The sequence below is a fragment of the Ictalurus punctatus genome, chromosome 2, assembly GCF_001660625.3.
Source record: "Ictalurus punctatus breed USDA103 chromosome 2, Coco_2.0, whole genome shotgun sequence".
Lineage (NCBI taxonomy): Eukaryota > Metazoa > Chordata > Actinopteri > Siluriformes > Ictaluridae > Ictalurus > Ictalurus punctatus.
Genome location: NC_030417.2, coordinates 6,653,186 through 6,675,223, shown reverse-complemented (window position 1 = coordinate 6,675,223; position 22,038 = coordinate 6,653,186). Strand labels below are relative to the sequence as shown.

Genomic DNA, 22,038 nt, shown 5'->3' with positions numbered 1-22,038 from the left:
TTGCGACTCGCAGAGTCCCACTTAAAGCGCGTAGTCTTAACCAGATGCTCGAAAATGCACGACATGGTGTAACACTGTATTTGGTTAACTTTAAACGTATTGGAATTCATTGCATACATAAATTGTAGCTAGAGAAATTGACGAGTATGTGGGCTTCCCGATGTCTTAAACAATGACACAATGCAGCAACCAGAGACCGTCCATCCATCCCAAAGCTTGTGTTGTTTACCTGGATTAATGAAGCATGAGTAATTTGCTCCCTGAACGACCTAATAACACACATCATGTCTTGCTCAATGATGGATTAATTAAGTCCGGTGCACATTTGGCAGCAACAGATTCCGCCAGTCACTGCAGACTTCAGTCTTCCCCTAGATGACGATCAGAGCAGGCATCGTGCCAGCTTGCCTGGAGGTATGGGAATAAGCATTACTGTGCCCTGTGTACTAGGGAAGCTGACCCTCGTGCCCCAGTGCATGACCAGGCCATAAAATTGTCCACATTACCACAGAGACAGATGGCACCGACAAGTGCTCAGATTATTCCAGAATGTTGCCCATGTGCTGCGAATTTCCAGTGAGGTTTTTATGAGGATGAACAGTAGGGCACAGCGTTTTCCTGTGCAAAACAGATGGGCGCTCTATCCACTTATGGCAAATGATCAAGACTGATCTTCCATCTTTATACTGTCACTGCTGAAGAGCCAGTACATCAGTATGCAGCTCAGACTCGCATCAGAGAACCAACTATCGCTTCACCTGCAAGGTGTATTACGCGGAATGACTGCACGGCGGATTCGTTTCTCGTTCTTCGTTAATTCCACCGTTTCATTTGTGACATCGGCAAAGTCACAAGCTTTAGTCGGAAGCTTCTCACCCTCACGCTCTGTCCCCTCATGCATGCACAACGCTGCTGTGTAATGAGACTGCTGTGAGGCTCTTCGTCTAATTATTCAAAATGATGTGCTGCTTTTGATTGACTGAGCAATGTGAGCCAGCATACAGAAACGATGAAATGACAACAACTTGATTATACAGTTAATGTGTGTGTTTATTTTTATTTATTAATTTTTATTTACTCCCGTTCCAAAACACTCACCACATAACATGCTTTATTTGCGCCTTATGGGTGATTTTAGATTTGGCTCACGAGATGACCGAGGCACATGACCTGGCTGTTCCTACTCGCAGTGCCTATTGTGGAAGATAGGGACATTTTGCGCAGCTTCTTTTCAAAGCCCTTGCCCACACACACACACACACACACACACCACTATATCAGATATTCAACAAGAAGGACACAGTGTGAAAGCTTTCATCCTCTCTCATTCGTTCGTTTCCCTATCTGTCTTTTTTGCATGTCTATCTCACACTCTCGGCTCTAACCTCAGAGCTAACTCTGGCAGGGAAAAATAAGCTTTGAGCTATTTCAATAAAAGTGCTCAGTCCTTATAACCACAAAGCTTGTACTTCATGCTAACACCTTCACCTCATTACGATAAGGTGAGGGTTGGTTTTGTTTTTTTTTTCTTTTCCTGCCAAAGGCACAGAATGGCTGTAAAAAAATTTAATGTTCAGTGGGGACTTTCTTTTAAATGTTAAGTCCAAATTTAATTGCGAACTTAATGCTGCCTGCATTACAACATGAACACAAGGGACAAGAAAACGACCTTCCTATGTGTCCAGAGATCTTCATTCCTATCAGCAGTTTCTCTTTTGCTGCATTTCACCACCAGCTTGTCTCTTTATTTAGAGATCCTGTGAGCCACGATCACGGCAGGGTGTGGGTCGATGGCTCTCTTCCTGTGCTGGGGGTCTGCAACAGGATTTGAGGTGTCCCTGAGGATGCCTGCAGCAAACAGCTAGAGGAAATGGTCCTGTACTGTAGACATGCTCTCAGGCAGTTATCTAACAGGCTTTGGCCAGAAATGGATTAGCAATTAGATTTGTTTTGCGTGGATATCTGAGATTGACAATGTTAGCTGCAGCAGATCGTGTTTATTACTGGTCATTGTCTGCTTTTACAAGAATGGATGACTTTGTGACTTGCCAATCACACAAAAGGTGCTTGGGTTTACTTTTACCTAATGTTATCCAGGTAAATACCTCATCAGGTGGCATTTCAGTAGCCCCTCATTCAGAAAGTCACACAGTATAGGGTCACACTGCAAGGTTTCTTAGCCTCCCTTAATGCCACGCATGTCACTAGACACTAGCAAAGGTGAAGGCTCTTGGTATTTCATGTTCTGCGAGCACTGAGGCACTATGGAGTAAAACCACTCCAGCGCGACTGTAGATCTCAAGGCCAACAGACCAAACACGGCCCACTGCCTCGTTTCATTCAGCCCACGCGAACTTACTAAAAACAATATCAAAACACTGCTACACTACTACTCAGTGTTTTCACACTGTCTAGAATTCACAGCAGACCTGTAGTGTAGCGAACACCCGCGTTCCTCACACATGCTATACAACATTTGTTGGCTAGTATCTCACCGAGCTGAAACGCTGGGTAAAGTGATTTACCCAGAGCAGCATCCAAAAGGGATTCAGAACGGTGCGAAAACACGGCTATCATCTAAGCAGCAGTTCTGAGGGGGGAGAATAATGGCCAAACTGCTTTGAGCTGACTGGAAGACTTCAGTAACTCAAATAACCACTCGTTATAACCGTGGTGAGCAGAAAAGCGTCCCAGAATAGTATCTTTACTGTTGCGTCTTACACGTATATGTTGGATGGAGATGGAGACATGTATAGGCTAATAATAATAGTCTAGAAAATGTTTTGGCACCCTAGTCCCCCCTCCCCCCTCTTTTTTTTTTGTGCCACCACAAATGTTTAGTTCGGACTTAATCATTAAAGTTATATTTTGGCCTAGTAAATATATAAACAGTGTTAATTAGCTACAACTCAAGTGTTTTCACACTCTTATTTCTTGATTAAAATGGGAAATGATTCAAAAAGACTATCATAATGAACTTTTCACACATAAACCTAACAGAACGTATTAAATTCTCACTTTGAGGAAATCTGCCAGTCGTCTGAGCGCGTTCGAATGAATTTATTGGAAATCGTGAGTCTCGCCCACTCTACTGCGCACGGGCAAGAAACGGCGTTATGGCCCCTTTAAGTGCAATCAGTGCTTCTGTGGTTGCTAAGTTACACACATCAGGCCCTGAGAGGGGCTCTACGCACAGCGCCGAAATCCTTCCAGGTGCGGAAGTTGGGCCAAATGTCAATGTTTTTTGAAAAAGTTTCATGAAAAGCAACTTCAATAACGTGTGAAACAGAGGAATATTCAAACTCGCCGATGTCAGGAAAACATCGTGTAGCCCACAGGAATGCAGAGAGATCGGTGCATGCTGTGCTTTAAATCAGGAGATACACTTTTACCAGCCGAGGTAGAACACATTGATTGGTTTGAAGGCAGCATTATTGCCTTGGCATGCTCTCACATTATTATGCATTTGGGATATACAGCAAGATTTAAGCTGCCCAGAAATGTGCTAATTAGTTTTGCCTTTTATTTTTTGGTAAGATGTTTTAAACCAGAATTGACCGTCCATGCGCAGCTGGGTTTGTGTCATGGGAACTTAAGACTGCACTTTAGCAGATGATCCTCGTAGGTGTTAATGCACCAAACAGATGCGTGTTTAGCTGTGCTCGAAGCTCATGTGATGAAGAGCCCTGCAAGTCACTCCTAAACAAATGGGAAATCTTCTCTTCCTCCCACACCATCCTTTTCTTCCTCTCTCTCTCTCTTTCTCTCTTTCTTGGCCTTATGTTCTCACTCATTCCCTGAGCCATTTTCTCCTTATTTTCAGAGGGTTTGAAGACGAGAACAGTGATTAAAAAAACCATGACAGTTATTCTACATATAGATCACGCCATGATTTAATAGTCATCTTTTCTGTTCTGTTCTGCCCTTTATCTGATTGATCTATTGAGCTGGACAGGGGAAGAACTTTCCTCTGTAATAACATTGCATCAATATTCAACCAACAAAATATGGACACTGGCACGCTGTTCATTGTTTCGTTTTGTGATGTTTTAAAATAATATTGATGGAAGATGATTTTACAGTGTATCATGAATATGTATGTATACAGGTGCATCTCAAAAAATGATTAGATCGTGGAAAAGTTCATTTTTTCCCCCCGTAAATGAATTCAAAAAGTGTAACTTTCATATTTTCTAGATTCATTACATATTGATGACAGCTTACAGCTCATGGAAATCAGAAATCCAGTATCTCAAAATATTAGAAAAAAGAATTTATAATACAGAAATGTCGACCTGAGAAGAGCTCTAATCAGCTAATTAACTCAAAACACCTGCAAAGGTTTCCTGAGCCTTTAATCTCTCAGTCTGGTTCACTATACACAACCACAATCACGGGGAAGATGATTCAAGTGGAAATCAAGGTCCCGGAGTCTGGAGGAAGAGTGGAGAGGAACAGAATCCAAGATGCTTGAAGTCCAGTGTGAAGTTTCCACAGTCAGTGATGATTTAGGTTGCCATGTCATCTGCTGGTGTTGGTCCACTGTGTTTTCTCAAGTCGAGAGTCGATGCAGTGTCTAGCAGATTTTAGAGCACTTCATGCTTCCATCTGCTGACGAGCTTTATAGAGATGCTGATTTCCTTTTCCAGCAGGACTCTGCACCTGTCCATAGTGCCACAACTACTAGTAACTGGTTTGCTGACCGTGGTATTACTGTGCTTGATTGACCATCCAACTCGCCTGACCCGAACCCCATAGAGAATCTATGAGAGACACCAGACCCGACAATACAGACGAGCTGAAGGCCGCTATCAAAGCAACCTGGGCTTCCAGAACACCTCAGCAGTGCCACAGGCTGATCGCCTCCATGCCATGCTGCATGGATGCAGTACTTCATGCAAAAGGATTAAAGCCCCGACCGAGTATCAGCGCATAAATTAACATACTTTTCACAAGGTCGACATTTCTGCATTATAAATCCTTTATTCTAATATTTTGAAAAACTGTATTTTTTATTTCCATGAGCTGAAAGCTGTAATCATCAAGATTAAAACAAACAAAGCTTGAAATAGTTCACTTTGTGTATAGTGAATCTAGAATATATGAAACTTCCTGTTTTTGAATTAAATTACAGGGGAAAAAATGAACTTTTCCATGGTATTCTCATTTTTTGAGATGCACCTGTGTGTGTGTGTGTGTGTGTGTGTGTGTGTGTGTGTGTGTGTGTCTATATTTATATAGACACACATTTTTCAATAATAGCCATAATGTCACTTGTGACTTATGCAAATCTATTAGTTTGAAAATGTTTAAACCTTTAAACGTCTTTTGTGACTTTTTGTTTATTTCTCACCGAGCAGAAGTATAAGCCGGGCCGCTGTGATGAAATCCTGAAGTGGAAACCTCCCAGTCACAATTCTGTGGACTTCCGACTGAAGATCTCCAAAGTTGGAGGAGAAGGGTGAGTCAGCATCATCAAAACACACGTAGCTACCGTATACGGTAAAATATGCAGACAGTAACAGCATGGTTAATTCACCTCGCCCCCTGGTGCCTCTGTGAGATTTATTCTGCCCTAGGAGTTTCTTGCCAGCAGGTGTTTATAAATACCAGGGTTTTTATAGGTTTTCCTAATGGAGCTCTGTGACTTTTTACTGGCCTTATCTGGCATGTGAAGTGTTCATTATGGTGTTCTTAGTCTACCGTGAAGACTAATGATGATACTGGAAAATCCTGTGCAGTGTGATATGATATGGCATGTATACCTAAGTACTTCACGATGGGAGGAATTTGAGGTTCTGGTTCTGTGCAATGCAAGGAGACAGATCAGTACCTCCTACACGAGTGGACGTGGTCCTCCTCCACCATGCAGCGTACCCATGAACACACATACACAGTACTAATTCAGAAACCTCCATCAGAACCTCCACCATACTACTGGTAGCAAAGCAACGCCAGTATGGGTTACCACCTGCGTCTTCCATGCTTATCAGTTCAATTAAACATCAATAGACAGATTCCACAAAGCAGGTTTATAGATACTCAGATGTAGATTTAGCCCCTCTGGACCCGAGAACTTAGGGACCCTGCGGGTTGATTCTCACAAAGCTCTTGTGATGAAGAGGGCTGTTAGGCACCGAGGTTAAGGCTCCGTGTCTGCCCCTGCCAAGCAACAGAGAAATGTGTAAAGCACTTGTCGCTCCCACCCACGCGATCCCTCGCTTCCTCCTACTCTGTCTAGTCCTTTTATAAGCTCTCATACCCTACACCTTCGTCTCATTATTTTCAAGGGGTTCACAGAAAAAGCAGCTACAAAGACAAAAAGCCTGACGAAAAAGAACTCAAGCTTGGTGTGTATGGGTAGACTCTACCTGCTGTTCTTGAAAGGAGTAAATGAAAGCACATAGTGTTCTGTACTTTTAACTCACTGACCTGTAAATGTTCTAACATGTTCCACCTAATTTAGATGGTTTCATTCCTCTAAAGCTATGTAGAATTTGCCATCATATGCTCGTTCACGCACAATTCGAGGTGCTATTGGATAATGGTTAGTCCGAACTCTTTAAGACGTCATTTTCAAGACTTTATTTATTTATTTATTAGGTTTTTTTTTTTGCAGTCTGCTCTTTGCTGACGCAATACTACGCAACTCAAAGGGCGTCCGAGTGAAATGGCCGCTGGATGTCCAACTGTTTTTTTGCCTTTATCACTGGCTTTCCAGGCATGGACTGTGAATAGCCACAATCCCTCTGCTGCATGGCTATGAATACCTAAAGCTTGGTGGGCTGGAATCCATTGCTGTACCACAAGGCCGTGTATCGCCCCGAGCTCCTTTTGCTTTAAAAACAAACCCAGTTCCAGTGTGCTCAAATGATTTGTATAGATTTGGCCGTTTTTGTCACGGTTTAGCATGGACGCTTTTAAGTACGCGATTCAAATGCTACACCCGAGGCTCAGAGAGTCACTTCAAGAAATGGAGAGGGACTGAAACAAGTCGGAGGAGATAAGAAGATGTAATGCACAAAACCAGGAAAGGCGAAGAATACTGGAATACTAATATATCCAGCCTTGAGCTTATTGTCCAAAAGAGAGACAAGTCTCGACTGTTTTATGCCGTTTTGGTCCACTTGAGAGCTGTGATGTTTGCTGCCTATTTCAAGAGCAGAACAGAATCAAGGGCTATTTGACCAGTATTGAAATTAAGAGCCAATTAAATTGGCCCCCATGCCACTGATACGAGGCGTGTGACCTCACGGAGCAAATCTTCCCAGCGAGTAATATTGAAGTGGCTCATTTTTGTAACTTCAGCTCCATTTAATTAAGCGAAAGGTTTTATTTCAACTCGTGAAATCTCTAATAACCACACAGAACATTGGCTGCAGTAGGCAGCGCTGCTTGATTATAATCAGCTCATCACAGAAACGGACACGTCCTGTTCTCAAACTCAACTTTAAATGATGTGAAGTTAACATTGGATATTATGCAAATGTATAAAGCAAGGATCTAAGTACTTCTTTCAACACAAAGGGATGCTAAACCTCGGTGTCATTTGTGCAGTGACTTGTCACTCTCCTCAAGGTTACCAACGTGTCTTAGCAACTTCCGTGCTTCATCCTCCTGCAGTTTTGCCAGAATACAGAAATTTAATCTTTAAAATGATCCTAAATAAAAAAAAAATCAAAGTGATTCCATGACTGTGGTGCCATTTTTCCTCTGTACCTCTTACAAATCATTTTTCAATGTTGGAATTTATGAATTCTTTAAGAAAATATGCATCTAACCATTTAAAATAATGTGTTACCTCATCTCAGGCAACATTTTGAATGAGTAGCAGGGTTTTTTTTTTTTTTTTTTTTAATTTTAAGAATATAATTATGAAATACTCTAAACGTGTATTTGTGTTTGTATGTGTATAATGTAGTATTTTTTTAATTCATTAATAATTGGCTTTAAATCTATTATTTTGGTAACAGGGTTATCCTTGTCGATCAGTATCACCTCTTTACTTTTTTTCTACTTTTAATCTTCAAGTTTGTATTTTTTCCAGATTTGTCTCAATCAGCAATAATAATCTGATATTAACCTGATTAAGACAAAACTCTGAAAATAATTCGTGTTAAAATATAAGCTATACATCTGGAAAAGTAATCAAGGTTAGTGTCCAGATTTCTGACTTTTCAGAGACAAAGTCAGGCACTGAGACAGATTTTACTTGGGATCATTCAGTACGTTTACATGGACAGCAATAATCCAGTATTAACCAGATTAAGACAATACTCTGATTAAGAAACTAGCATGTTAAACAGCAATTTTCAAGCAGTCGTCAATTTGCACGTACAGCATGACAAATAATTAACTGCACTTGAAGCTTTCGTGAAATTAAAAATTAAACAGCCAGAACTGTATACGGTACCATGACGAAGACCAACTGTATGCCATTACGTGAAATTCTGGAGGGAACGACGTGTGCCATTAATCGATCTATGTTCTATAACATGTAAAGCGGGTACATGAAAGGAGTATTCTAAAAGCAACTCATGTAAACACCTTAATCACAATATTGTCTTATTCAGAATAAGACCAATAATTAGATTACTGCTGTCCATGTAAACCTAGTCAATCAGTGCGTTTACATGGACAACATTAATCCACTATTAACCCGATTAAGACGATACTCTGATTAAGAACTTAGCATATAAACAGCAATTTTTAATTACCTTAATCCGATTAAAGTCATACTCGAAGTAAACATTAATCGAATTAAGACGTGTGGAGTATTCCTGTTTTAGTCGCATTATCGAAGTGCGTTACAGACATGTACACACCTTAATCACACTGTTAACGTCATGTGGGAGTTCTCACCGCATTTTGCAACAGGACACGTACACACACGGCAGTGCTCAACCGTTTTACGGCAAACAAGAGAGCACGGCTGCGTCCCAAACCGCGTACTTGCCCACTGTAGGCCTATAGTAGGTGAAATACATGTATCTCAGCTACTATACAGTAGGTAAGTACGCGGTTTGGGGACGCAGCCCACGGTTTCAAGCAGTCGTCTATTAGCACGTATAGCACGACTAATAATAAACTGCACTGGAAGCTTTCGTAAAAATTTAAAATAAAAACACCCAAAACTGAATACGGTACCATGACGAACGTGTTAATACGTGAAATTCTGGAGGGACGTCGGACGGCGTGGCGCGATGACGTGTGCTGTTAATCTAATTATGATCTATAACATGTAAAACGGGAACATGACAGGAGTATTCTAAAAGCGACCCATGTAAACACCTTAACTGCATTATTATCTTACTCAGATTAAGGTCAATAATTAGATTACTGCTGTGCATGTAAACGTAGTCAGTGTTCAACTAAGAGCAATTTCCGAATTTGATTTTCATTTGATTATGAGGGAAATCTTCAACAGTATTTTATGATTTATAATTAGTGTTCCCATTTCAAACCTGCAGATTATTTGCTATTAACCTGACGTGATTTTGTGCAATCATTCGAGACGCTTTTGTCTCTTGTAGTGGTCGTCATGGATTAAAAAAGAATAAATAAGAAGGGCTATCTTTCATCTGAGTACTGAGCATTAGCAGTCTGAACTTGCCAGGTAACCTTAAAGATGTACTGGAAAGTGCCATGAAGATGGTCATGCATATCTATTTTGTAATCAAGGATTCCAGTGTTGCCATTTTCAAAATGGAGCAAGAATAACAGAGCTCTTGAAGGCTTAGCAAGGGTTAGATATTGGGTTCTGGCGCTCTTAGCAAAGTCTGCATTGTATTTTTTTTTTTTTTCTTTTTCTTTATTTATGTGAGAGACTGCATCAATAGCACAGTTTTATGTTCTATGCTACATCAATATATAGATTGAAAAGGTTGTGTGCAGAGGAAAGGTTTGCGTTGCAGAAGCAATACCTAAAGCACAATACAAGATAACTGAAAGAATGATATTCCAAAAACTGAGAACTGAAAAATGATATTCGACATTTACAAATTGGTTTGCTATCCTAATTATTTTGAGAGACCCAGGCGACCATAATCCCCTTCAGGGTCCTCCGATTCACGGCAGGTCATACCACAGCACCTCGGTGTGGATTACTTTCCTATACCTGCACGTTGTCGCTTAGTAAATATATATATATATATATGTTTTTTTCGTGTAATTGTTGATATGGTGAAGTTTTCTGGGGTTTTTCTTTGTTGGTTTTTTTGAATGCGTCTCCAGTGTCAGAGATCGTAACAGTCAGACTATAATCTGCAAAAGCAATGGAACGTGCCGTTATAAGAAAATATCTCAGGGTAAATTGGTTTGACATTGTTGGTACTTGACTTAGCTGTGGGTCAGACCAGGTTGTGGATCAGATGCCCTGCTATTGACCAGCTTGTGTAATGCGATCCATAATAGATGAGGGAAATATTGATTACATATTTGTCTGAAATACTAAAAGAGAGTACGCGAGAGAAAGTGCTGATGCCTCATGCAGGCATAATGCACCTGAGATACGCGTCCATTGGGAGTTAGCCACAGGGTTTTTGATTTTAAAAATTGGTTCCCGAAGGCTGATAGTTGGAAAATGCGGGTACGGGATTGACGTGCAGGAGGAAAGTGCGGTGTTGGAGCATGTTTATTGGGGTTACGCTAATAATTATCTTCTGTTCATAAAGCTAAGGGGCAAACTACGGTTCGGTCCAAAACCAGAGTATAACACTAATAACAGCACAGAGGAAAGTATTGAGCTAAGAAATGACTTACAGTGAAATATGTAAGGGCTGAGAACCAACAATCATTGTAACGTTATAACCAAAGCAGGAAATAATGACCATATAAGGGAAGTGAAAAGCAAAGGAGGGTATTTTATAGCAAGTCTGACACCATATCTGTTGGAAGAAATGCCTGCATCGGTGTTGTAGTTGGATCTGAACCTGGAGGGGGCGATAACCACAGCATCAACCTTCCTTAGGGCCTCTATCTCTTGCATGGGTTATATTTGGAACGCTATGCCAATACAACTCTGTCGACACAGACGTGGCAAACGTTTTCTGCTTCAGACGCAAGACACTTCCTGAGGATCTGGAAACATGATCCAGTTTTATTTCTCCACTTGCTGGGATGTTTTATCTTTTTATAAAGGAAAAGGAGATCTTTCTTGTTTTGAGCTGTTCACTGTTCGAACGTTTCCGTAGGCGTTTCTGCCCATCACGTCAACAGCACGCTTAAATTCAGTAAATTTAGCCACAAGAACCTCCAGTTCTAACCTACTGTTGTCTCAGAACATGGCTGAGTCAGCCGTGGGCTTGAACCCTTGTTGGTGCTCTTTTTTTTTTTTTTTTGGACCAAAGTCTCTCTGATTGAAATCCTAACCTTAACCTTAGCCAGTAATTCTGCAAGTGCTGAATTGTTCACGCTGCCTCCAGCTGTGAGCGTTCTCTGTATTTACGCTGTCAGATGATCCCTGAAGCCTCTCATTGCCTCTGCTGGGTCTCGCTGCGATTAACCAAACCTCCAGACAAACTCCGGAAGCACGTCCTGACAATCTGAGTGTAATGGACTGGAAGGGGTTGTGTGTGTGTTTGTGTGTGTGTGTGTGTGTGGTTAAATGAAGTCAGGATAGAAAGCGTTTTTTGTTGCGTTCCTCTAATTAAAGGGATTTTGTCCCGACTGGAAAAGGCTCCACACGTAACCTCTAGTCCCCTTCCCGTTCACAGTTGCAGGTACGCTTGTTTGCGTAAGAGGCGACCATACAGCGGCACTCGGCGTCAAATTAAACGCAGTCCTATTTATTTAGTCCGATTCGGTTTATATCCCGGACTGTGTTTTGTCGCAGACGTAACTCCCATAATCGTGGGCAAATCTCTGTGGAGTAACACACTGCAGACTTAAAAAATAAATAAAAATAACCCACTTCATGGTCCTCGGATACACGTCAGGTCATACCACAGCACCTCGTTCCGGATTATTCTCGTCTAACCGTGCATTAGTAAAAATAAATAAATAAATAAATAAATAAACGTGTAATTGTTGATATGGTGAAGTTATGTGGGTTTTTTTTTTTTTGGGGGGGGGGGGGGGGGGTATGGAATGAGTCTCCAGTGTCAGACATTGTAACAGTTAGACTATAATCTGCTTTTGTGAAATTTTCTGACACAGGAAAGCCTTCAGGACAGAGGTGTTTTCCCGGACATCAAACGACGTTACCTATAAACAGATCAAAAATTATGCTGTGTCACTCTTTAGTAAAGAAATTGTCACCGCTGGCACGTTGCAGTGGTGTAGAAGGAATAAAACGTGCCGTTTATAAGCAAATATTTCAGGGTGGTATCGTTAACTTTACATCACACCTCTGCTTTGTTTATTATTTTCCTAGAACTGCATGCCCTTGACCTAACCTAAGAACTGTTCACGTGTGCTATGGACGGTGATGGATATGAACTCGATTGCCATATTTCCCGTCACTTTCCCTTTAATTAATCTTATTTCTGGGATATAAGATTTCTTTTTGGCTAGTAAGAGATTTGTTCAGTGAGGTGTATGTGTGTGTGTAAGGATGAACTGCATTAATTGTAGTGTGTTGTATGTGTGTGTTGTATCACTGTGTAACTGTGTCTCTGCAGGTTGATCACTCAGACGGTGGGGCTGCTGTACGTCGGCAGCTACGACATGCCCTTTGCTCAGATGAAGGTGAGATCTATGCTTAATTTGGCAACACAGTAATGCCAACTCTCATATTCCTGCATTCATTAAACCGGATCCCAAACAAGCAGGCTTATGTCAGGGTATAAGTGCGACATATGTATGGGTGTGCCTAGGGATTTTGGGAATTTTTATAACCATCCCAGTCTCTACGTGGATCCTGCCTTCTGTAAGACGCACTCGTGTGACGTGTACCTTCTCCATTGGGATCTAAAGCTTAATCTTATTTTCCCGTTCCTTATCAATGTCGCACTCAGTAAACCTTACTCTTTGTTCAGTTAGCTACAGGGGGGTTAGACATTCAGGAGAGGCGAAAGGCTTTGGGGGAAAATGGGCTTTGATTCAAGCATAGGTGGGGTGGGGTGGGGGGACTTGTACAACCTGCTAGGCTGTAAAGAATAGATTTCTCTTCATGGGGTTAAAAAATGTCTGATGTTCTTTAAAATATAAAATAAAATAAAAATGAAGTGAGGGAATGGTATGAAATAGAGTGCGCGTCTTTTTAGGTGTATTTTCTTTGTTCTTCAGTTTGATGCCTGAGAGTTAAAGGTTCCTGCTGCTGCCGCTCAGCCTTGTAACACAGCTTTAGCACAATAGAAGTGATCAGATATCACACTGCAGCGAGAGCGCAGCCAAGGGAGCGTTTCTAGGGGAGTCTGTCACCCAAAAGCGTATGCGTGTAATGCAGCAGAAAGCCGAGAGTCCAGTCACAGCAGCACAGTAGTGCCACACAGAAAGCCTGAAATGCTCCGCTTGGTGAAATAGAGCAGCTTGGGAAACTCTGAGATAAAAGTTATTTGTAATCCTGTTGCATGCGTCACATGGGAACAGGTTTGCGATCTCCTTGGTTTGGAGCAGCTGCTCCCCCGAGGCCTTTCGAAAGCTGGTCTGGGTTAAGTATCGCCTAATCCAGTTTTAATCATGCGTGAAACATGCAAACAGTACAGAGAACAATTTATCAGGCAATCACATTTTTACTATGCTGTTCTCTAAATAGTGAAAATCTTATCTTTGATGCTGGTCTATTCACTGTAAGAATGTGCCACTCCTATTTTAGGTGCTAATCCTCTCTGAACACTTTGGTTAATGGTTCCCTACATTACCCACAGTGCCATTTTACTATCCGCTGATGCTGATGGCAGTGGGATTTAATTCTTGCTTTAAGAGCGATGCAGCAGAGCTTTAGTGCTTTAGCTTGACCAGCTCTTTCAACTCCTTATCTGCTCATAGCTTCCAAATCATCCGCTTTCATGCTAATGCCACCGTCAACACCGTCCCGCTCGTCAATCGCTAACCAGCCGAGCCGAGTCTCCGCTGTAACTGTGGTATAGCCGCGTTGCATTCTGAGTCTAACGTCTGCTGTCTCCACTACTTCTCATTAATATGACGTTGAACTTATAGCGCCAAGCAACAAATTTGAATCAGAATCATTTAACACGTCACATATATTTCAAAGCAAACATATTTAAAGTCAAAACAACAGTTGTACGGAATGAAATCATCTGTCATGATCAGTACAAAGAAAGCAGTACAAAGTACGTGTTCATATTTCCAGTTATAACATAACGAATGTATGGGGGAAAATGTTAGACAGTTGTGTGGCAGTCTAAATGTATCAAGGCCAGTTCCAGTCCAGTAGTAGGATTAGTGCTAGCCAATTAGCATTGAAAAGGAATTAAACAGTCGTTTTTTCCACTTATAATCATTTGTCTGCTGAATAAATTTCGTGGGCATGTTGGATGTGTCTGGCATTCACTCTGATCTCCATAAATACATGAATAAAATGACTTGAGAACCCTCAAGCTTGCATTCCTTACAGAAGAAATACTGACAAAGGGAACTGAAGAGGTGAGTTACACAGCCATCAGGGAAATTGTCAAACTTCTTCAAGTTTGAGTTTGAGGATTTTTCCTCAACAGTGTCCTCTGTGTTTAAAGTACCTATTCACTTCATTAGACACAAACTAATTAGCAGGCTGCCCTCGGAAGAAGAACCGGCGACGGAGGGAAAAACCGAGGCGAAACACAATTCTGCACAAGACAAATGGCTTGTCGTTAACCATCTACAAGCGACACGGCAATATAAACGCCTAATTTCAATCGCACGGCTGTTTGTTTTGTGTGGCTCGAACTTCACTTTGACTGATGTTTCTGTCGCCACGGCAATTGCTCAGCCTTTTCCCGTGTAGACCCGTGAAAGTGAACCGATGGTCAGTTTCAATGAGCTTTATAGATCATCTGTTGTCCTTAAGCTTGAATGTTTGTTACATGACGTGAGAACAAAACCAAAACGTAGCCCGCTAAATCTTTTTTTCTTAAATTTAAAAAAAGAATAATAATCCGCCTATATCCGACATCCATGTGTGTTTGAGTGCCGACTCGCTGTTTTCACTTGTATGCCCATCACGCCGCACGCATGAAACCACGATGCTTCTGCTGTGTTTCCATATATTCCATTTTCTCTGCACTTCTTTCTCTCTCACTGATTTATTTATTAAAGTGACCTTCTGTCAACCTGTACAGTTTGCCTCCAGCCTGCATTATGAACTCTATATGATGCTCTTCAGAGTACAAAAAACAAATGTAGCCACGCGATTGGAAATCTTCTCAGGACTTTCCGAAGCCTGGTTTACACTTAAAATATATGGCAGGCTTAGCAGAAAGCGTGAGAGAGAGACTATAAGAAGGGGGTATAGAAATATCTGCGCTCCCATAAGAGCCAGCGAGGGGGTGTTCTGAGTCAGTCACGCCTCTCTGAGTCATATTTCGTCAGCTGAACTTTCACTTTTGCAAGCAGCATGTGTGAAATGTATATGCATCGCCTGCAAAATACGAAGCCCACTTAGTGCACTACTCCCACTGCCGTGTTGGATGTTTCGATGCCAGCCCAGAGTACAGCCTGCCTTTTACCCGTTACTCGAAAGCAGCCACCTCTCCATCACGTAGTGCGTGAGAGAAACAAGGTTAGGATGCTGACATCAAGAATGTGTGGCGGCCTGGGAAAACCCATCATATCGTCAATCGTGCACAATGATGGACCTTTCATGTTACCATACAAGTCAAGATAAGATTATTATCAGAATTACATCGGGTCAAAGGTTTCCATCCACCAAGTTGACGCTCACTTTAAACAGTCTGGAAGATCCCAGAAAGTGATAGAATGATTTTAGAAGCTTCTGATTGGCCTTTTGTCATAATTAGGAGTTCATTGGGAATGCACCTGTGGCTGTATTTAAGGGCCTGCCTTTAGAGCCTGTGCAACTCAGCCAAGACCTCAGAAAATAATCGTGGCCCCTACTTGGAAGCAATTTCCAAGCAACTGACGATACCACAAGCAGAATCTGTACAATCCGAACTATAGAAGGCAGAATAATCGAGTTTTGGCCCAAACGTGGTTTTGTTAGTGTAAGAATTAGTGAACTGTTTCTGCTCATTGACTACCTCTCTAACATCTCTGCTTTACTTTCCTCACTGTGTGTATATGTAGACCAGCGGTTTTATGGGTCCTAGCTAGCTAGCTAGCAAGTTAAACTCTAAAGACTATGGATTCTGGTATATTTTAGCCGAGTGCTAGCTTAATGCTCCGAAAACACTGCCTGTCGTCTAGTGTTACGCTAAGCTTGGGTCTCATGAGGACGAGCTAATAGAGAGAAATGCAGTAATATTTTGAGCAAAGAAAGGATTTGAGCAGATTGAGTAGAGATATTGAGAGCAACTCGAGGCAACTGCACTCCAGACTGCAGCTATAATGAAGTGGATTTGGTTGGATCAGGCACCAAGTGCAGCATCCAAAACCGGCTTCCAGAATCTCACGGCTACACCTGGGAGTGCGAGGATGGTGTGGACTCGAGCCAAAAAGGAGCTGCTGTCTCTCAGTCAGAACGAGGAGCGATAAGCTCCGCTCACACATAGTCGCCTGCATTGTGTGTTTGCTATGCTTATATTTCAACTCTCACAAGTGTGTGTGTGAGTTCACAGGGTATGTCTCCTTTTGCTCTTCTAATTCATCCATCCCTCCCATCATTGATCTCACAGATGCCCCTCACGGCCTGAGTGCACAGGCTTTTACTTAGCCAGCATGCTACTGAGCTTGGCACAGCAGTGTTTCCTTCCAGTTCCGCCTACTCCTCTAGTGTCCCACTGTCTCAAAGAGCGAGTCCCCCCCTTCTCTCTCACATACACACACACACACACACACACACTCATTCACTCTCTTGCACTGTCAGCCCCTATGCACCACATACATGTCCACTAAACTGAATGTTATGCCATTTTTAAACCGGCGCTGATTCTGATTGGTCGGTTACTTTTCCAACAGCGCAGCAGCTCTGGTAGTAATTCCGGTTGCAGGTTTATATCGATCCGCCTGTTCAAATACATAATCGTTTCCCTAATAACACCTTGCAAAGGGATTCGTATTTCAGACGCATCACACATATGGATTGAAATCTTAAGGTGGTGAAGTATTCTGCGAGGAGGTGTGTATTTACAGTAGCATTGTTGGAAGGAGTCTCCAGTGTCAGCGCTTTGTAAGGGTCAGAGGAAAGTCATTTCTCTGTAACGTTACGAGCTGCATGTTATTAACGTCAAGACCATAAAAAAGAAGAGGGAACAGCTGTTTATACCTGCTGTGATTAATTGTTTTTGTGGGCGTTTCACACCATTAAGTATAATCAGATTAAAAAGTACAATGTGTCATTTGTTAATTAAAAAAAAAAAAACAGCACTGCCAAATTGCTGTTTCTTATACTTCGCATCAGGCTGCGTCACACCACACACCAAATCATTGATTACTTGCCTGTAACTTCAACCCATGTCAAGTTTTATTTTTTCTATAATGTTTCTAAAGGGAATTTCTGATTTTTTTTTCTTTACCTCTTATGAAAGGCACAGCACTACTAAGAAACAAGAATTCCTGGTTCAATACAAATACCATGGCTTAGGACATGTGTTTCGTAAACATACAGTCCCTCCTTCTCAGCTTCAAAATGGCTTGCTTTTCTCCCATTGCTCTATGGTCTTCATGTTGGTTTATCCTTTTTAACAAGTGCAGTCTTCACAGGCGAAACCTAGGGCTCAAACGAAGAGTAGACATTCGGAGCTTAAACAATCAGTTTCACAGTGCCCACCTGGAGAACACAGTGAGTTCTAAGTTGTTTAACACGTCTAGATGTAAATATCAGGAAGTAACAATATAAAATATCTTTTTATTTGTAATGTATAATGAAAACAATAGAATTGGCTTTTCTGTTCCAATACTTTCGGAGTGGACTGTACAGCACTTGGTATAGGTATACATTTCAGTCAAATGTGTTGCACTGATACAAGAGTAGCAAACATTGAGGACTTCTGATATTGCTGTGGCAACAACGTGACGCAACATGGATCGCTTACGGGATTGTAGTGCAGATAGAAACATGAGTACACGCTGTTATATATAGCAACTACAATATGAATGAATACCACCTATAAACTCATGACCTGATATACAGATCTGCTGTAGTCAGAATATAGCCTATGTTCAGGAGAAATTGATTTCAGGGTCGCTTTATTTTAGCGTCTTTGTGCAAAACTTTCAGCGCCTGTGCTTAACGCTCGTCATTGCTCTTCCTCCGCAGGTGACGAAGGACCTGAAGCAGTACGATAACAAGATTATCGAGTGCATGTTCAAAAATAACACCTGGGTCTTCATGAGGCAGAGAATAGACAAGAGCTTCCCCAATTCTTATGACACAGCAATGGGTGAGTGACAGCACCCCAGGAGCAACATTCACTGCATGTGTTACTGAGAGTATTAACGCTTCCTGTCTTCCACAGGCTCACAGTAGTGGCTGTTAATTACTTAAATATTTAAATGCTTTCAAATAAAATATACACTCACCGTCCATTTTGTTAGGAACACTTGTACACGTGCTCATCTCATGCAGTTCTCAAATCAGGCAGTCATGTTGTAGTGGCGTAAAGTCATGCCCGTACGTGTCAAGAGTTCAGTTAATGTTCACTTCAAATGGGTCTGTGCGGACAGGAAGGCTACGGTAACTCAGTTAACCACTCTTTACGACCATGGTGAGCAGAAAATCCGATCTGATCGGATCATTGCACGAATGACCCGGTGTACAGGTGTTCCTAATAAAGCATGTGTGCATGTATATATCGCATTGCGTATGTATTATGTTACTTTATAGTACTCTATATGCCAATTGTAGATCATTTTAGAAATGCGAAAATCAAGTATGCGTAAGATATTTCAGTAACAAAGGCCGAAAACAGGTTAAAGGGGTCGTGACGTTTTTTTTTTTAATAGGTGTACTTATAATATCATTAAAGTTTTTTGCACACAAAAAACATACAAACTTTAGTCATTTATGGCCTGTTTCCACCCTCTGTCTGACTGAAACGATTGGTTTATGTCTTTTACCTTTAAGACTTCAGTGTAAGCACTCACTGCTGTGATTGGCTAACATCTTTGCCTGTGAATTAATTAACAACGCCCTCTGCTGTAACATGTGAGGAACTGTTTTCAGGGACTGAGCGCTAGTGGGCGGGGCCAACGGTGCGATGATGTAAAAGTAGGTGTCGATGTCTTGCTGTAGGAGCAGTCGTAAGTCGTATGCAAATGTATTCGCCCGAGTGACATCACAAAACCCTCCACCTCCAAACGAGACAATTTTTTTTTTTTGGAGCTTGGTTAAATAAATGCTCTTTTTGCACTGAGGAGGACGTATTAAAAACTATGAAACTTGCAGGACGTTGGAATAGTACAGTGTCAAAAGATCAATGACGGTTTGATTTCTCATGCCATGACCCCTTTAATATGTGTTTTTGATAGACCGTTGTTAGAATGTAAAAGTAAAATTCAGCCGTAATGGACAGCCAGACAGTTTTGAGGAAACATCTGCGTTTTACTGCATCGTTAACTGCAAGTGTTTAGTGATTCATTTCTCCACATTTCTACGTCTGACCGTTTTACTTCTGTCAAGTCATGGTTTCAATACATAATAGAAACTGCATCACGGAAAGATTTTCAATATTTTAGTCATTCAGGTGGAAATTTCTATTATGATGAAGCTCTTTAAGCCAAATAAATCTGGTTTGCTTCTAATAGAGGTCAGGACTCGGACGTTTCCTCCAGTCAGAAGCTTTTTTTTTTATTATTTTTTTTTATATATATATATAAAGAAACTTAAAGATATTTTGACCATCTGTGCAAACAAATTTTCTGCTCTTGCTTTTTTTTTTGTCAGCGGCATCTGGTGCGTTTCGATTCTCATTCTCACTTGGCTGGTGGTCGAGTCATTAAAGCTATAGACATTAACAGCGGCATAGTGCTAAAGCAGGATTCTGAATAAAATGTGCCCGAGCTTGACCATGTCTACAGGAAATAGCTTGTCATCACATGTACTTTACAGCGTAACCTCTTCCCGTCTCCTTCCCTACAGCGGTGTGTAACAGCATCCAGTATCCCGTCACAAAGGAACGCCTGCTGGAGTTCCTGGACCGCTGTGCTCAAAGCCGCAAGCACCATTCGGACCCTGACGCTCAGCTCATGCCCCCTCCCCCTCCAAAAAGACCCAGTCACGGCCTCCCGTAACCTTTTGCATCTTGAAGTTGTTCTTGTGTAGCAGTTTTTTTTTAGGGTTTTTTTTTTTTTTTTTTTTTAAATATATGTATTTGGAACCCTATCCCTTTCTACACCCTGATGAAGAGACTTTCTGAGATGTAAAGTGACATTTCACAGCTTTAGCCTTCCTACTCAAACATCTACCAGACAGCAGATGCTGCATTTCTTTGAAATCTCTTGTGTGGAGACCTTGTCTGGGCGTTCAGAGCTGAGACATGGTCTTGTATATATAAAAAATAAATAAATAAAAAAAAGGGGAAAAAACAATTAAATAAATGTTACATTGACGTTTGTTTACCTCTCTTTGTATTTATTTTATTGCGTTTTATCACTTTTTTTTCTTTCTTTTTTTTTTTTTTTTTTAGCATAGTGCTTTAAAGAACTATTTTCAAGACTTTCAATGCCACTCTCCAGACTGATTGAGTTGGATATGTTTTGTGTATTTATCATCCACAGAGACCAGCAATCGCTTTAAGCAATGTGCTGTATTAATTGTTTTAAATTAAACAGGGTGCCGGAAGCAGCACTTTGTGTTGACGCTTGATTTTCAGACCCGGTTCATGCACTAATGATGTCAGATTTCTTTCTCTAAGCCAGTTTTTTGTCAGGTTGAGCACGATGGGCAGACATTTCACTGATTTTGCCCTCACCATACCGTGAATACGCTGTTCCTAAGACTTGTATAATAAATTCTATAGATAGCTGACGTGACCTTTTGCTTCCAGTGTGATTCTCATCATGGCATTGCCCCGGGCCTCCAAACATAGAAGCTGTTAGTTCAGTGACAGGAAAGGACCAGATGGTTTTCTGATTTTAGAAATTCCTGTTGGCGTCACTTCAGAAATGTCAGACAATTTAGAAATCAGCGCCGTGCGGACTGTCTTCATCACTCAGCAGGATTGAAATGAAAGCCTGGCTGGGGTGCAAGATCTCCTGGTGAAGGAAGAGGAAGTCCACGAGATCTTGTCAGCAAAAAAGTGAGTGCGAGATGGTTGCAGGCATCAGTGCACCGTCAAAAATATAGATTTCAGAATGAACAGAGATGTACGTGAGTTATTTTCATAGAACTACACAGTCTGGAGTGTGTTATTCCGCTTATACTCCAGCAATTTGCCAATGTTCAAAGCATTAATAAACAACACGCTGCGCATTTTAACAGTGTATAATTAGACTGAACGTCCAAGAGAAAAGTTAGTTCCTGTTCTCACTTGGTCTTTCTTTCTCTTGCTGTTGTACACCTTCTGACCAATCAGCTTGCAGAATTCATCTGCGCTGTGGTATAAATATAGAAATACAGTCAGTTCACATGATAGTTGCCCTATTTTATTGTTTACACCTCACCTCAAGCCTACTCTTGTGTTTTCTTCTGGAGGAGTTGAAGTTCATCTCTGGATCAGTGATCACCAACCCTGTTCCTGGAGATCTACCTTCCTGAAGACTTTAGCTCCAAGCGTAATCGTGCAAAACTGTCCATCTAACCGCAGCCTTAAAGAAGTCCATCAGCTAAAACAGGTGTGTTCGATTGTGTTTGAGATAAAAGCCTGCAGAAAAGGAAGAGGGATGTTGACTGTTGGTCTAGATTAACATGGCAGAAAGTAAAAAGAACTGCTACCAAATTTCTTTCCGTGAGCATGTGTCCTTTTCTCATTCAAATAAATTGGGTGTTTCACCACAAGAATTAGTCCGAATGCTGAAGCTTGGCTCTGTTTCAGTGCTCTG

The 22,038-nt window shown here is 41.4% G+C and overlaps 1 protein-coding gene across 3 annotated transcripts in view; it reads left to right on the top strand.

The window, feature by feature from the left end:
- rngtt (RNA guanylyltransferase and 5'-phosphatase) overlaps positions 1–20,842 on the top strand; it is a 130,238-nt gene extending 109,396 nt beyond the window's left edge. For all 3 annotated transcript variants that reach the window (XM_053687151.1, XM_017452662.2, XM_017452656.3), the window contains 4 exons: positions 5,361–5,461; positions 12,621–12,687; positions 18,317–18,440; positions 20,138–20,842. In XM_053687151.1, coding sequence (XP_053543126.1) covers positions 5,361–5,461; positions 12,621–12,687; positions 18,317–18,440; positions 20,138–20,289 — 444 coding nt within the window. In that variant the 3' untranslated portion in view covers positions 20,290–20,842. The remainder of the gene's footprint in view (positions 1–5,360; positions 5,462–12,620; positions 12,688–18,316; positions 18,441–20,137) is intronic.
- Positions 20,843–22,038: the final 1,196 nt, after the last annotated feature.